At 40.4% G+C, this 12,596-nt stretch overlaps 1 protein-coding gene across 5 annotated transcripts in view; it reads left to right on the top strand.

The window, feature by feature from the left end:
• dscamb (Down syndrome cell adhesion molecule b) overlaps window positions 1-9,600 on the top strand; it is a 99,068-nt gene extending 89,468 nt beyond the window's left edge. For 3 of the 5 annotated variants that reach the window (XM_088300372.1, XM_088300371.1, XM_088300375.1), the window contains 7 exons: window positions 1,797-1,973; window positions 2,237-2,267; window positions 2,363-2,478; window positions 2,557-2,721; window positions 3,314-3,514; window positions 3,622-3,924; window positions 8,168-9,600. In XM_088300372.1, the coding sequence (XP_088156498.1) occupies window positions 1,797-1,973; window positions 2,237-2,267; window positions 2,363-2,478; window positions 2,557-2,721; window positions 3,314-3,514; window positions 3,622-3,924; window positions 8,168-8,661 (1,487 nt within the window). In that variant the 3' untranslated portion in view covers window positions 8,662-9,600. The remainder of the gene's footprint in view (window positions 1-1,796; window positions 1,974-2,236; window positions 2,268-2,362; window positions 2,479-2,556; window positions 2,722-3,313; window positions 3,515-3,621; window positions 3,925-8,167) is intronic. The other 2 variants (XM_088300374.1, XM_088300373.1) reach the window with 1 other exon arrangement.
• The last annotated feature ends 2,996 nt before the right edge of the window (window positions 9,601-12,596 follow it).

Below are 12,596 nucleotides of genomic sequence, written 5' to 3'. Positions count from 1 at the left end.
TTTAATCTTGGTTCAAGCAAACAGATACAAGCAATTAATTACAAAGTCATGAGTATGAAATTGATATTCCAAAATAATCCTCTGATAAACTTGTCACTGAGAGTTTCTGATCACCTCGTGGAAAATGATTTGCCCATTTTGCAATCTTAGTGGCAGGCCACATTCTAACCCAGGGGTGGGCAAACTTTTTGACTGGCGGGCCACATTGGGTTCTAAAATTTGACAGGGGGGCTGGACCAGGAGCAGATGGATGGAGTGTTTTGGTAACCTCACCACATGGAGAAAAAAATACATTTAATTTGAAATGAAAGTGAACAAAAGCTTTAAAACAATATATCTGTCTTTGAAAAACCACAGTATTTAGAAAATAAAATATTAACAAAGTTTATTCATTAAATTTTTTTCAACTTCTTCGGGACAGATTAAAACGTTTCACGGGCCGCAAGTGGCCCCCAGACCGTAGTTGGCCCACACCTGTTCTAACCCCTTAATCATTTCTGCCCCTCATTAAATCACCGCTGTGTTTGTGAGCTGCCACTCAGTATCTATGCCTACGCAACATTGTCGTATACATCTAAAAGACTCAGAGTACAATTTTACCGTCACATTTTTTAGTGGCGTAAGAAAGCAGCTCGTCATATTTAGTTGTATACCTTTATTGTGAAACTACAGATTGTGCCATTCACACTAAAGGATGCTTTTAAGGCGGACAGACAGGAGGCGATGAGAGCGCCACACGCCACGCTACTCATTAATTTACTTTGAGGGCTTTTGCGCGAGGAGTTTAAGCTGCCTGTCAGGATGGCGTATATGTGTGTGGTTGTGCTTTTCTCTGTGAGTGGGCAAACATGATTTTGTGGGGGAGCTTGTCAGCTTGACAGCTCAGCTGCAAACTTTCAACACCAGCCTCACTTGGATCCCGGCAAAATGTATTTTTGTATATAAATGCCTGATCGTTCTGAGATGCAACAAATTCTGTAAGAAAGAAAATGTATCAGAATACAGTAAATGTCATGTAAATAGTTCAAATATGATTAAATTAACTATCCACACAGCAGTTCTTTCTGCAGTTTTCCCATTTGTCTTGGACTATACTTTCACATATTTCCAAAGATCTGCAATTCGATATAGAGTCGATATAGAAAGTTAACACAATATTTTTTATCTCAATAAAATATTTTAATATTATATATTATAAACACACTGACCACAATAAAACATTTAAATATGCAAATAAATAAACAATAAAATAATTAATTGTCCTATTACACTATTTAATCAACAAAAGGTAAGGGAAGAAAATATATTAAAGGGGAAGACAACCCCCAAATTTTCTTGACAATAATACGTTCTGTGCAGCTTTACTAGTCTAAACACGGCATTTTCATTCATAATGTGTTTGTGGAATATGAGTTAAGCAGTAAAATCCAGACATTTTTTGCCATCTGAGGGGGCAGCCGTTTGGTCACTTTCCTTCAACGGAAACTGACATCACAGTTGCTAAGCGCTCAGATAACGACCAATCACGGCTCACCTGTATTCTGGTGGTGAGTGGTCCTCAGCAAGTGTTATGTCAATTTAAGTCGACAAAAGAGACAAAATGGCCGCCCCCCCCCCTAGATGCCTAAAAATCAGAATCAGAATCTCACATTTATATTGGAAAAGGCGCATAGAACATTTGATTGCAAAGAATTTTGGGGGGTTGACTTCCCCTTTAACACAACGATGCTTTAACTCTTTTTCACTTACGGCCACTGATACATATTCTTAATTTGTCTGAATGTGTTTCTTTCCAGGTACCATTCCTCCTCTGCTGAAAACAGGTGATCCCATCTCAGACAACATGTCAGGAAGCGGAGGTCTGAAGATGGTGGTGACCATCACATCTATCCTGGTGGTGGCCGTGCTGGTGTTCATCATGCTTATGGTGCTCAAGAGGAGACGCAGGGAGCAGAGGCTCAAAAGACTCCGAGGTTGGTCTTTGGAGTTTACACGAAACCAAACTGTACTCATACCAAATACTGTTTGAGTATGAATATATGTATGAAATTACTCCAATCTAATTTAAGATCCCAACTATGGTGGAATACTCGCACCTCAACTTCAAATTTGCATTAAAGATGAACATGACAAGGATTAAACATTCTCGCTCAACAACTGTGCATATCCACTGCCCGTAATCTATTTTGACAGCTTTATCTTCCTATTAACACAAGTCTCATTGTTGACTTCACAGATGCCAAAAGCCTGGCAGAAATGCTAATGAGGTGAGTATTTTTCATTCTAATCTTTGCCTTATACAAAGCAAGGCAACATAAAAAAATGTGCATGCATTTCTTTTCCCCCTCATGATTGTGCACAGTAAGAACACGCGGACGCCAGAAAATGTGAACAAGCAGCAACAGACACTGAGAATGCACATCGATATACCAAGAGCGCAGCTGCTGATCGAGGAGAGGGACACCATGGAGACAATCGGTAAAATCTAGACTATGAATTAAAAAAAAATACAATTGATATTAATTTTTGTTCGCCATCTTTCATTTTCCCGCACAGATGACCGATCCACAGTGCTGCTGACTGATAACGACTTTGGCGACACAAATAAGCAGAAGTCGTCCACGGTGACGCATACGGTCCACTACCAGTCTCTTTCCCAGGCCACTGGGCCACTGGTGGATGTGTCCGATGCCAGGCCCGGAACCAGTGAGTCCCACCATTGTTAGTGCCCATTTCTATTTTCTCTTTCAAAAATAATCCAGGTTGTTGTAGTACTTATTGCTGTAATCACTTTCACGAAAGGAGGCATTTAGCTTCCGCAACACAAACTGAGAAACATATAATTGCTCATTTCCTTCGTTGCATATTTCTCTCATAGGCAAAGTTCACCTTTGTGCTTTACTGCAAGCTTGTCATCTAGTTAATAAGGTGACTTCCAGCTGCGATGATGGTGACTCAGCAATAGTGCTGTAGAGTAACTTGGTGTTTGTGCTCCGCCGAAGCAGAACTGATGAAGAGTAGTGGTCTCTCTACTTCCCCTTGACACACTCCCACACAGAGTCTCCCCCGCCCTTCTTGTGCTCAGATATGCATAATTGTGCGGCCCCTTTGTAAAATGGCCCCATAATCCTACAGATTTTGTATTCTCCTTTTGAAAAATAATTTCATATAACTTTAGTTGGGGAAATTGGCAGAAAACGTTACAGCGTAAAACTGAGCATTATGATAATCTTCTTGAGTCAACATAATAATTTTCACATTTTCCTCGTCTTTATGGAACGATAAATTTGCCACCCTTCTCTTCCCCCCCAAGATCCCACCGCCAGACGCACTGCCAAAGCTGGTCCTGTCGCCGCACGAAGCCGGTACGCCAGCCAGTGGACTCTGAACAGGCCACACCCCACCAGCTCTTCACACACGCTGACAACTGACTGGAGACTCCCCACGCCACGAGCTACTGGGTCTGTGGACAAGGAGAGCGACAGCTACAGTGTCAGCCCATCACAGGACACAGGTGGGTGACCAATGTGTTGAACCTTGACAATATCAAGGACAGAGCGCAATTTATAAAGTATCTCATTCATTTGGTTGTTGTCTTAATATGCAACTTACCGTCCTCAGATCGAGCGCGAAGCAGCATGGTGTCAACCGAGAGCGCCTCCTCCACGTATGAGGAGCTAGCCAGAGCCTACGAGCACGCCAAGATGGAGGAACAACTCCGCCACGCAAAGTTCACCATCACCGAGTGCTTCATTTCTGACACCTCCTCCGAGCAGATGACAGCAGGGACCAACGACTACACCGACAGCCTGACCTCCAGCACGCCATCTGAGTCGGGCATCTGCCGCTTCACCGCCTCGCCACCCAAACCTCAGGATGTCAGCCGCGTTATGAATATGGCCGTGCCCAAGGCGCACAGACCCGGTAAGGATGTCATTGCATCTGTGCTTTGCTGAACCAGTTGATTGGTTGCTCTGTTCGGGTGCTAGCCGCTGCATGAGTTCACCTCGCCGCGCTGTTATCCGAAACAGCAAATCCTCATCTGGCTTGTCGTACATGCCTCACTGCTGGTGTAGTGTGGCCCGAAGTCCATGCAGGCAGCCTGGGTTCAGTTCCCACTGAGTGACTGCAGTGACTATCAGGGTTAAAAACACTTTCAGAATCACAGACCAACATTTACAACCTTCAATATGTGTACCATGAAGTTGTATTAATTTGTACCCAATGGTCTATTGCCATAATTTTGTAGCTGGTTTCTTGGCTGCACCGCTGCAAGTTTGTGTATCGTAAATTTTTTTTTGCCATTACTTGGCATTATTTCTTTTGAACATGTTTATTACAGTGTAGTACAACAATATATTTGCTCTACCTATCCAAGATTGAAGATTCTATCGGTCAAGCCCCTCCCTTCAAATACTGTACCGCTGTGGTTTGTAAGCAATTAGGGGGGTGCCAAAAAAGAATCATTGTACTCATTACAACTTTTGATGTGTTAACCGGGGGGGGGGATCTGGAAATTGAGCTTGAGATAAAAAGCAAATCAATCTTCCTACCAGTCATCCCTCATCAACCCATGTGTGTGCGTGCATGCAGCACCGCAAAGTGAGGTAAATTGATCCGATCCATCTCTCCACTTTCAGGTCTTATTCTCAATGTCAATTTCTTGACTGTTAGTGCTCGGGACAAGCAGATGATATCACCAGGGGATCAAGGGAACATTTAGGCTGTTTGTCGCCAGAATGTCCCTCATTAAAACATTCCATTCAAAAAAAAAAAAGCACTTTAGTGTCACATTGAAGCTCAGTCTGTGTGAAAGCCTGTTTGGTTCTCATCCTGTTGAGGCGTCATAGAACGGTCAGTGCTGGTGTCAGATAACCAGACTGCGCAGAGAAACGTCAGCAGTGACCCCTGAGGTTAGTTCAGGACAGTTCAATGAGACAGGAAGGCTTCAAATCCAGCTGTCAGTCAAACTGAATGTTTGAATGTCCCTGCACTAAGGGAGTATTATATTCTATTTAGAACTGTCATGTAGGAAAGAACACTTTACACATTGTAATACTCCTTAGATGTGATCATCACTGGTTCAAGAGTTTTATATATTCGCCTCCTAATGACTCTTTAATTGAGCTTTGGTTCTATTAAAATTCATTTTGCTGCACTTTGCCATAAAGGTTAACCTCAACAGATGTTGTGATACACAAATCACAGAATTTAAGAGCAGCAGCAGATTAACAGCTTGTTATATTCCGTTTCACATCTCATCACTTAGCAATTTGCCGCCCGGTGGATATCACAGCTATTTTTCAATGAACGTTTTTATTTAAATTCATTATCCCAATTGGGACATTCATCATATTATAAGCATTAATAGAGATGTAACTGCAAGATGTGTGAATCCATTAATCCATCTTTCAAGGTTATTGTTTGACCGAATATAAGTGTTATTGCGTAGCAGGTGCTTCGAACGTAACGGTATAATTCACTATATTTTTCAGGTACGGTTAAGTGGTATTTAAATACATTTGCATTTATCATTTGGAAGTGTTTGTTTTTGTATTCAATTTATGTGCATTAGAAAGCTCAAGTTCATTGAAGTTCACAAGTTGCGTAAAACGTAAACAAAAATAGAAATCAATAATTTACAAATCCTTTTCAACCTTTATTCATTTAGCTATGCTAAAAACGATAGATGTGTAACGTTAAAATGTTGGGGTTTTTTTTGCAAATATTTCAACACATTATAAAAAAGCAGGGACAAAATTTGAGGAATGCTCAAAAACACAAATATTGTAACATTCCACAGGTGAACCGGTTAATTGAAAACATTTGAGTGTCATGATTGGCTAAAAAAAGCAACATCCCCAAAAGGGCTCAGTTGTTCGCAAGCAAAGATTCACCTTTTTGTGAACAACTGCGTGAGCAAATTGTCCAAAAACAATGATTCTCAATGTACAATTGCAGGAAATGATTCAGAGCCGAAACATTGCCAATTTAATAAATTTGAAAGATTAGGTTGGAAGGAGGTCTCCAAGAGCCCACTTCACGGGGGGATCTGATCTCACCCTGACCTGCTTTACGTCATCTACCTTTGGCTGTCTTCTTGCAGCTCCTTATAAATATACGTTGCACTTCGATCTACAGCATGGACTCTGCTTCCGCAATGTCAAAGGCTCCGCATCTCTAGCATATTTATTTTAAAGGAAATGAGAGGAGCCACTTCCAATGGCCAGAAAGTTGGCTGTATTCACACCCACAATGGCGCAAACGCACGTTTTTTTTTTTTAACTGCGCTGCTCTGAAAAATAAAACTCCACCCATGCACCCCATGCAGTATTTTTTTAAGTGTTTTCACAGGTGTAAAATATTCAAGAACCACTGAACTAAGCTGTGACAGCTGGTTGCTGTATCAACAAGTGTAATTGTCACAGGAAGGAAAAACATTGAATCATCATTATGCGCAGTGCCACGGAACATTATACAGTAAATTCAATCTTCCATTTTCTTTTTCTCTCCAGTTTTCCCTCTATCGCTTATTATTAAATCCAATGGTTTCACACTGGGTGAACATTTGTATAAGATTAGAATAATAGTAATGTGAATCACAATCCCATGAAGTCTGAGGTGAACCTGTGTCACACTGTGAACGTGACTTTAATGACATTTCCAGCTCTCGGTGTGTCGATTAAAGTAGAGAAATTCTAAAAATGGAGGAAGGATGACAGAACCCTGACTTGCTAGGAGCGCAGATCATCCATAGAGGGTACAATGGAGAATGAACAGTATGTGAGGGCAGTAGGGACTCCTCAATGTCATCATGAACCCAATTTGTCAAAGCTACACTGAGCGTAAGACCTCAGTGGTTTCACAGTAAAATAGATTGTGTGCCTTGTACTAGTCAGAAAATGTGATTATTTTAGGAAGTTTGATTTGATTGTGATTCTTTCATTTTTAATGCTAATGCAATTCAGAAATTCTTAATGGCTTATTTGAAAGTTAAGGGAGACTTTTAAAATGAAATCATTTGGTGAAGGGGACCCCCAAAAAGTCTGATTTTGGAATCATCGGCTGGCATCCCACCGATTTTAAATGTCAAATGAAGTTAACTGAACATTTTTGCACGTGTCATTTTATTGGAGGAACATCAGAAGTGGGGGAACATCTGCAGCATTGACCATATTTGACGGGAATGTTTGGACAACTAACAAAAGATAAACTGATTATTTATTTATTTATTTTTAGCACTGGTGGCTCTCCTGTTTCATACTTTGCATTTACCTTCTTGCAAATTATAAACTTAAATATTGCACTTTCAGATGCAGTATTGACTTGGCATGGTTGCATATCTGACAATATGGTAATATTGTAGTACTCCTCTAGCTGAAATAAGTTTCTTCTGAAGTCTCAGGTGACTAACTGGCCACGTTCCAAAGCTGAAGTGCATTTCCAACACTTTCTTAACCTTCTTAAACAACCAGCAAAGCACTTTTTTTGCAACAAACTTAACAACCTCTAAAGTCATGCGGAGCCGCCTGGCGAGAGGTTTAAAAAGTAGCTTGTATCGTTTTTATGGGGATGGTGATGACTGTGTAAATACTGTGCATCTGGGAAGTGCCAAGTGGTAAAGTTGCGGGAGGACAAGTTCAAGCATTGTGAAGGTTTTGGACTTTAATATGAACAACCAAGAGTATGACAATGTTCAGCAGTGGATGGCCAACTGACGGCCCGCAAACATACGCTGAATGGGCCCTTGATTAATCAATTCCCGAATTTAAAAAAAAAAACACACCCTTATGTATTGTTTTTTTACAATAAAACAAAAATGAAGAAAACAACATGCTGATATGCTTTCAATATACATTTTTCAAATATACGAGGAGAAAATTAAGAAAATAAATGTGCGAATATGCGCATGCAAATATGAAGGGATCGACTGTAATTTTAAGTTGTAATATTGTCATACACCACTAGATGGCGGATTTATCTCAGTTGCACTTATTCTGGGTCAAAAAATTGTCGCCCCCTCCAGCATTTATGTCGCCCATCCTTGATGTACAGAAATATCAAGCTGAAATAGTCTAGACCTCCCCCAATGCATATTTAACACTTTTTTTTTCATTGATTCGGTAGTCTTCAACTGTCTTCTCTGTCCATTGTTTTTGCCATTCAGGAGGAGAGTTGGTGCACTTGCCGCCTTACCTCCGCATGGACTTCCTTTTGAACCGCGGTGTTCCCCGAAGCGGTGGGGCGAGCGGCAGTGGCGCAAATGGAGGAGGGGGTCCCGGAATGGGCGGAGGTTCTGCTGGTGCTACGGGAGAATCAAGGGGAGCCGCAGGAGCAGGAGCCATGGGCCAGACCTGCCTGGAGCCCCAGAGGAGCCGCACCCTGAAGAGGCCCCCTCCGATGGAGCCCACCCCCATGGAAGTGCCCTCACCTAGGGAGGTGCAACAGTGGCAGCCGGGAACGGCGTCCACCCTGCCTCACAGGGATGTCCGGGAACGGGGAGAGGCTCGGGGTGAGGTCCGAGCAGAAGTCCCCCCCACCGGGGACCTGGCCCAAGCACAGGCTGCTAAGCTCAGCACCTCTCAAGAGTCCCTGCTGGACTCCAGAGGACACCTGAAACAAAGCAACAACCCCTATGCCAAGTCGTACACTCTGGTATAACACTGGGATGACTCTGCAGACACACTGTTGGACGACAGGCACACCAAGGATGGTTTTCCACAACACACTTTGTTGTACATAGAGCCGTTTCTGACATGCATCTCATGGTGATGCGTTTCCTTCTTTCTCTCTTTCTTTCTTTCTCTGAGTCTGTCTCTTATGCTTTCATTTCTTTCCTCTCTCGCTCTTCAGTGTTGCTTTGACACTTTTCATTCTCTCTCACCTCTTTGGGATCTCACAGCTTTTATTTTCTACATGACTATTCTTTTACTCTAAAGTTATGACACACGAGGATTGCCAAAATGATGTATTTAATGATTGAGATAGAGAAAAAAAATGCTATTGAATTTATATTAAGAACAATTATAGTCATTATTATGATTACTATTGTTTTATAAATATATATATATATATATTAAAAAAACATGAAAATAAAATGTAATGGTGGAAGATCACAAAGTAATCTGAAGGTGAACAATGCTTTCATAATTTATTTTCATTGTTAACGTACACTGAAAAAGTGGTGTGTTGAATGTACTCAATTTTATTTCGTCAAGTGTTTGCATAAAAAAAAAAATCATCTGAATCCTGATCATTTTATAATTTTTTTTTTGGGCCAAATGATTTATTGTGTGCAACCATTTGACGTAATAAAACTGAGTACATTCCCCACACGGCATTTTTTTTTCAGCGAATATTTGATGATTGGCCGACCGAGGAGGTTTTCAGCCAATGGAGAAGAGGGACGCCAATGTCGATCAATCGTATTGTTTATCAATCTCTCCTGGCGACTGCATGGTGGTTAAATCACAAGAAAGAACTTTTTTGTCACTATAAAAAAAAATATACAATGTGAATATATATAAAGAGATCACTTTTATTTGTTGATATTACGGGGAAAATGATTTGGTTAATAAAGTCCTTAGTCATGTTTGCACATATCTGTTTTGGAGTTCATGGCTTCAACCCAACATTACTGATTTTTTTTTTATTTATTTATTTTTGTCGTGGGCAAGTTATTTACAGATTTTATGTTTTAGAATTATTTTCCGTTTTTTTTTCCTCCAAGTTACAGCCAGTATAAAGTGATAATAAAACAAAAAAACAACAACAAAAGACGGACAGACTGCCCAGCTCTGCTAATCCTGTATGCAAATTTTGAGGATTTTACAGAAGGTATTGTTTTGTATGAACAAAAACAACAAACAGCTGATATAAGGAGAAATTTTACTTTTATGATGTCACATGTTTTTATATGGCTCACTGCGCAGAGTTTGCAGACTTTTCAGCAGGTGAAGAGAGGGTGGAATTTTGTGCAGCAAAACCTGTGTGACAAGCTGAAATGAGACATCATCAAGGGTGACCCTGCAGCCTGTACCAGTGTGTGCTTTTGTCACTTGCAGGCACACACCTCCGAGAACAGTGTGAATAATTCATGCCGGAGCGCACACCAGGGGACCAAGATCAGGTGTACACTGTCACGATGAACAACGCTGCATAGAAGCAAAGAATGCGGACGTAAAATCACGGCACGCTTGCACTTACAGTTTATGGTGAAATGCCATCAAAAGTGATCACATCTTTTGACAAATCATGATTGTAAAATGTAAGCTGATGTATTTTGCCTTGTTGGCCGCAGTGCAAGAAAACAAGTACAGTTTTCTCTTTTCTTCCCTAAATTGGAGTTTATGCTCACTGAGTTAAGGTGTGACGAAGACCTGCCTGTATTCTGAAAATATTTCAGGACCTTACACGCAACGACAGGACAAGTCGTCTTCTGGCAGCAGGCCATTATCAGTTGCTCGAGCCACCAAGAAAACTCACACAAGGAGAACGGGGAGAATTACATGTCACTTTAAAATACTTATAGTTTCATGACATAAACCTCTTGGTTGGCATCTCTGAACTGAATCAGCTTTGACGTTGTTTTTATCATACATTTTCAATACAGTGCAACCAAAAATTGGAATCTGATTTTTATTTTATTTTTTTCAACCATCCCATTATTTTCAGAAAAATATGTTTCCTCTAAAGTCGCACAGCGTTAAGCCATTTTTGTTGCAGACTCTAAGGCCATCTAGAACAGTGGCTCTCAAACTTTGTACATCAAGCACTGTCACGTGAGGAGCAGAATTTGGACCCAGATGCAGGCAAGACCCGGAAGTGGTAAAGAAAATCTTTATATAAAAAAATATATATTTACAATAACAAGAAAGAGCAGTGCGATATCCAAACCTTGCTTTGGTTAATATTTTAATAACCACACGATTTTACTTACACCCTCTTTGTAATCGCACCACAAAATGGTGCCCGTAGTGATGAACAGCAAACGTGATGATAACCACAGAACTTGCCATGGCTGTAGTGTCGTGCTCAACTTTTAGTCGCCATCAATAACAATTGAAGAAGATTGGGATGTGTGAAGACTAAGTGAGACTAAACTCCCCGACGCACACCGTAATCTCCTTCTGCTCATTCGCCACTGCATCACGTGACACCACTGTTAATGGTGAGTACATCATTCATTGATTTCAAGTTTGAAAGTTCAGTGGTTATATTTGTATGACAATTGATGACTTTTATGTCCTTCCCCCTTTCCTCAGGCTTCTGTCTCATCACCAAATGTTAAGTACTTTTATAGTTAAGCAGTGGTTTGCTCATTTTTATATTACCCGTACGGGTTTATAAGGGAAACATTGATCCTGCAACATTACTGTAATTCAATTTCAGTAGGGATAGAATTTAGTTTACAGGAGAAGCTTAGTTGTATTTATTTATTCTGACTTTTTTTGTATGGTATTTTCATTGTTATTAATATTGTTTTATTGTCATTCTTTTACTGTCACTTCCCACAGTCATTCTTCCAAACCACTCGTCCTGTGCAAGCTTGCTAATTATCTTGATGTGGAGTTTTCACCCATGAGCCCTTAGTGTTCCGTTGAGTCAAAATGTATGTTAGGAAAAGGGAAGTGAGCTCCCAACTGGGCTTTGTGCAGAGGTGCTTCAACCTCATCTTTGTTTCCTTGCTCTCTTCATCTGCAAGTATTGTCAATTTGTCATGAGGAAGAAAATGATCTTTCTTCTGATGAATGACAAGAAATTTACTTCTTCAGTATGTACTGTCGAAGGAGAGGGTAGATCCTTTGGAAAAATCCTGGCTGGGGAGTATCTTGTCAAATGTCTTGAAAAATGACTCTCACATTTTGCTGTCTTGTACCTGTCTTACTTTCTACACTGCCTTTAAATTTCCTTTCCCTGTGAACACAAAATAGTACATATAGACGTAACATCCATTCATCCATTTTCTGTACCGTTTATCCACACGAGGCTGCCGTCTTCCCGTGTGGTGTTTGCATGTTCTCCCCATGCTTGTGTGGGTTTTCTCCGGTTACTCTAGTTTCCCCCCGACATTCTAAAAACATGCCAGTGAGGTTAATTGAAGACTAAATTGTTCATAGGTGTGAAATTTGATTTTGCTTGAATTGATTGTAAATAATTGATGTCGTTTAGGAAGGCCCGAAAAAGTTTCTCTGGATCGTTTTGCCAAAATCAGCTAACTCTCAGACTCTCAGAAATGTGATAATGCATCTCAAGGGGATTACCTTTAATGCAATAAACTGTTGCTCTCCTCCTCTTTTTCCGCTCCTTTTAAATTAATGAGCAAATATTTGATTTTGTTTTGTTTTATTTATTTACGATAATTTCTATTCACTTATTTCTATACTGCATTAGATTTATTTTTATCTGCAATGGTAAAAAAACCCAGCAAAGAGCAACTTGTTTTCAGGGCTGGAACACATTAATTGCATTTCCATTCATTTCAATGGGAATTATCAACTTTTTTTAAGAAGGTTACACTTTATAAACACACTTATGTTTGTAACTGTCCAAAGAGGCTGGAATTCAAAATCTTCTTGTTCCGGCACCTGATTAAA

Source organism: Idiotropiscis lumnitzeri, chromosome 7 (assembly GCF_059441095.1).
Source record: "Idiotropiscis lumnitzeri isolate Australia: NSW breed Sydney's pygmy pipehorse chromosome 7, RoL_Ilum_1.0, whole genome shotgun sequence".
NCBI classification, from domain to species: Eukaryota; Metazoa; Chordata; class Actinopteri; order Syngnathiformes; family Syngnathidae; genus Idiotropiscis; species Idiotropiscis lumnitzeri.
The sequence above is the reverse complement of the archived record's forward strand: the minus strand, read 5'-3'. Positions and strand labels throughout refer to the sequence as shown.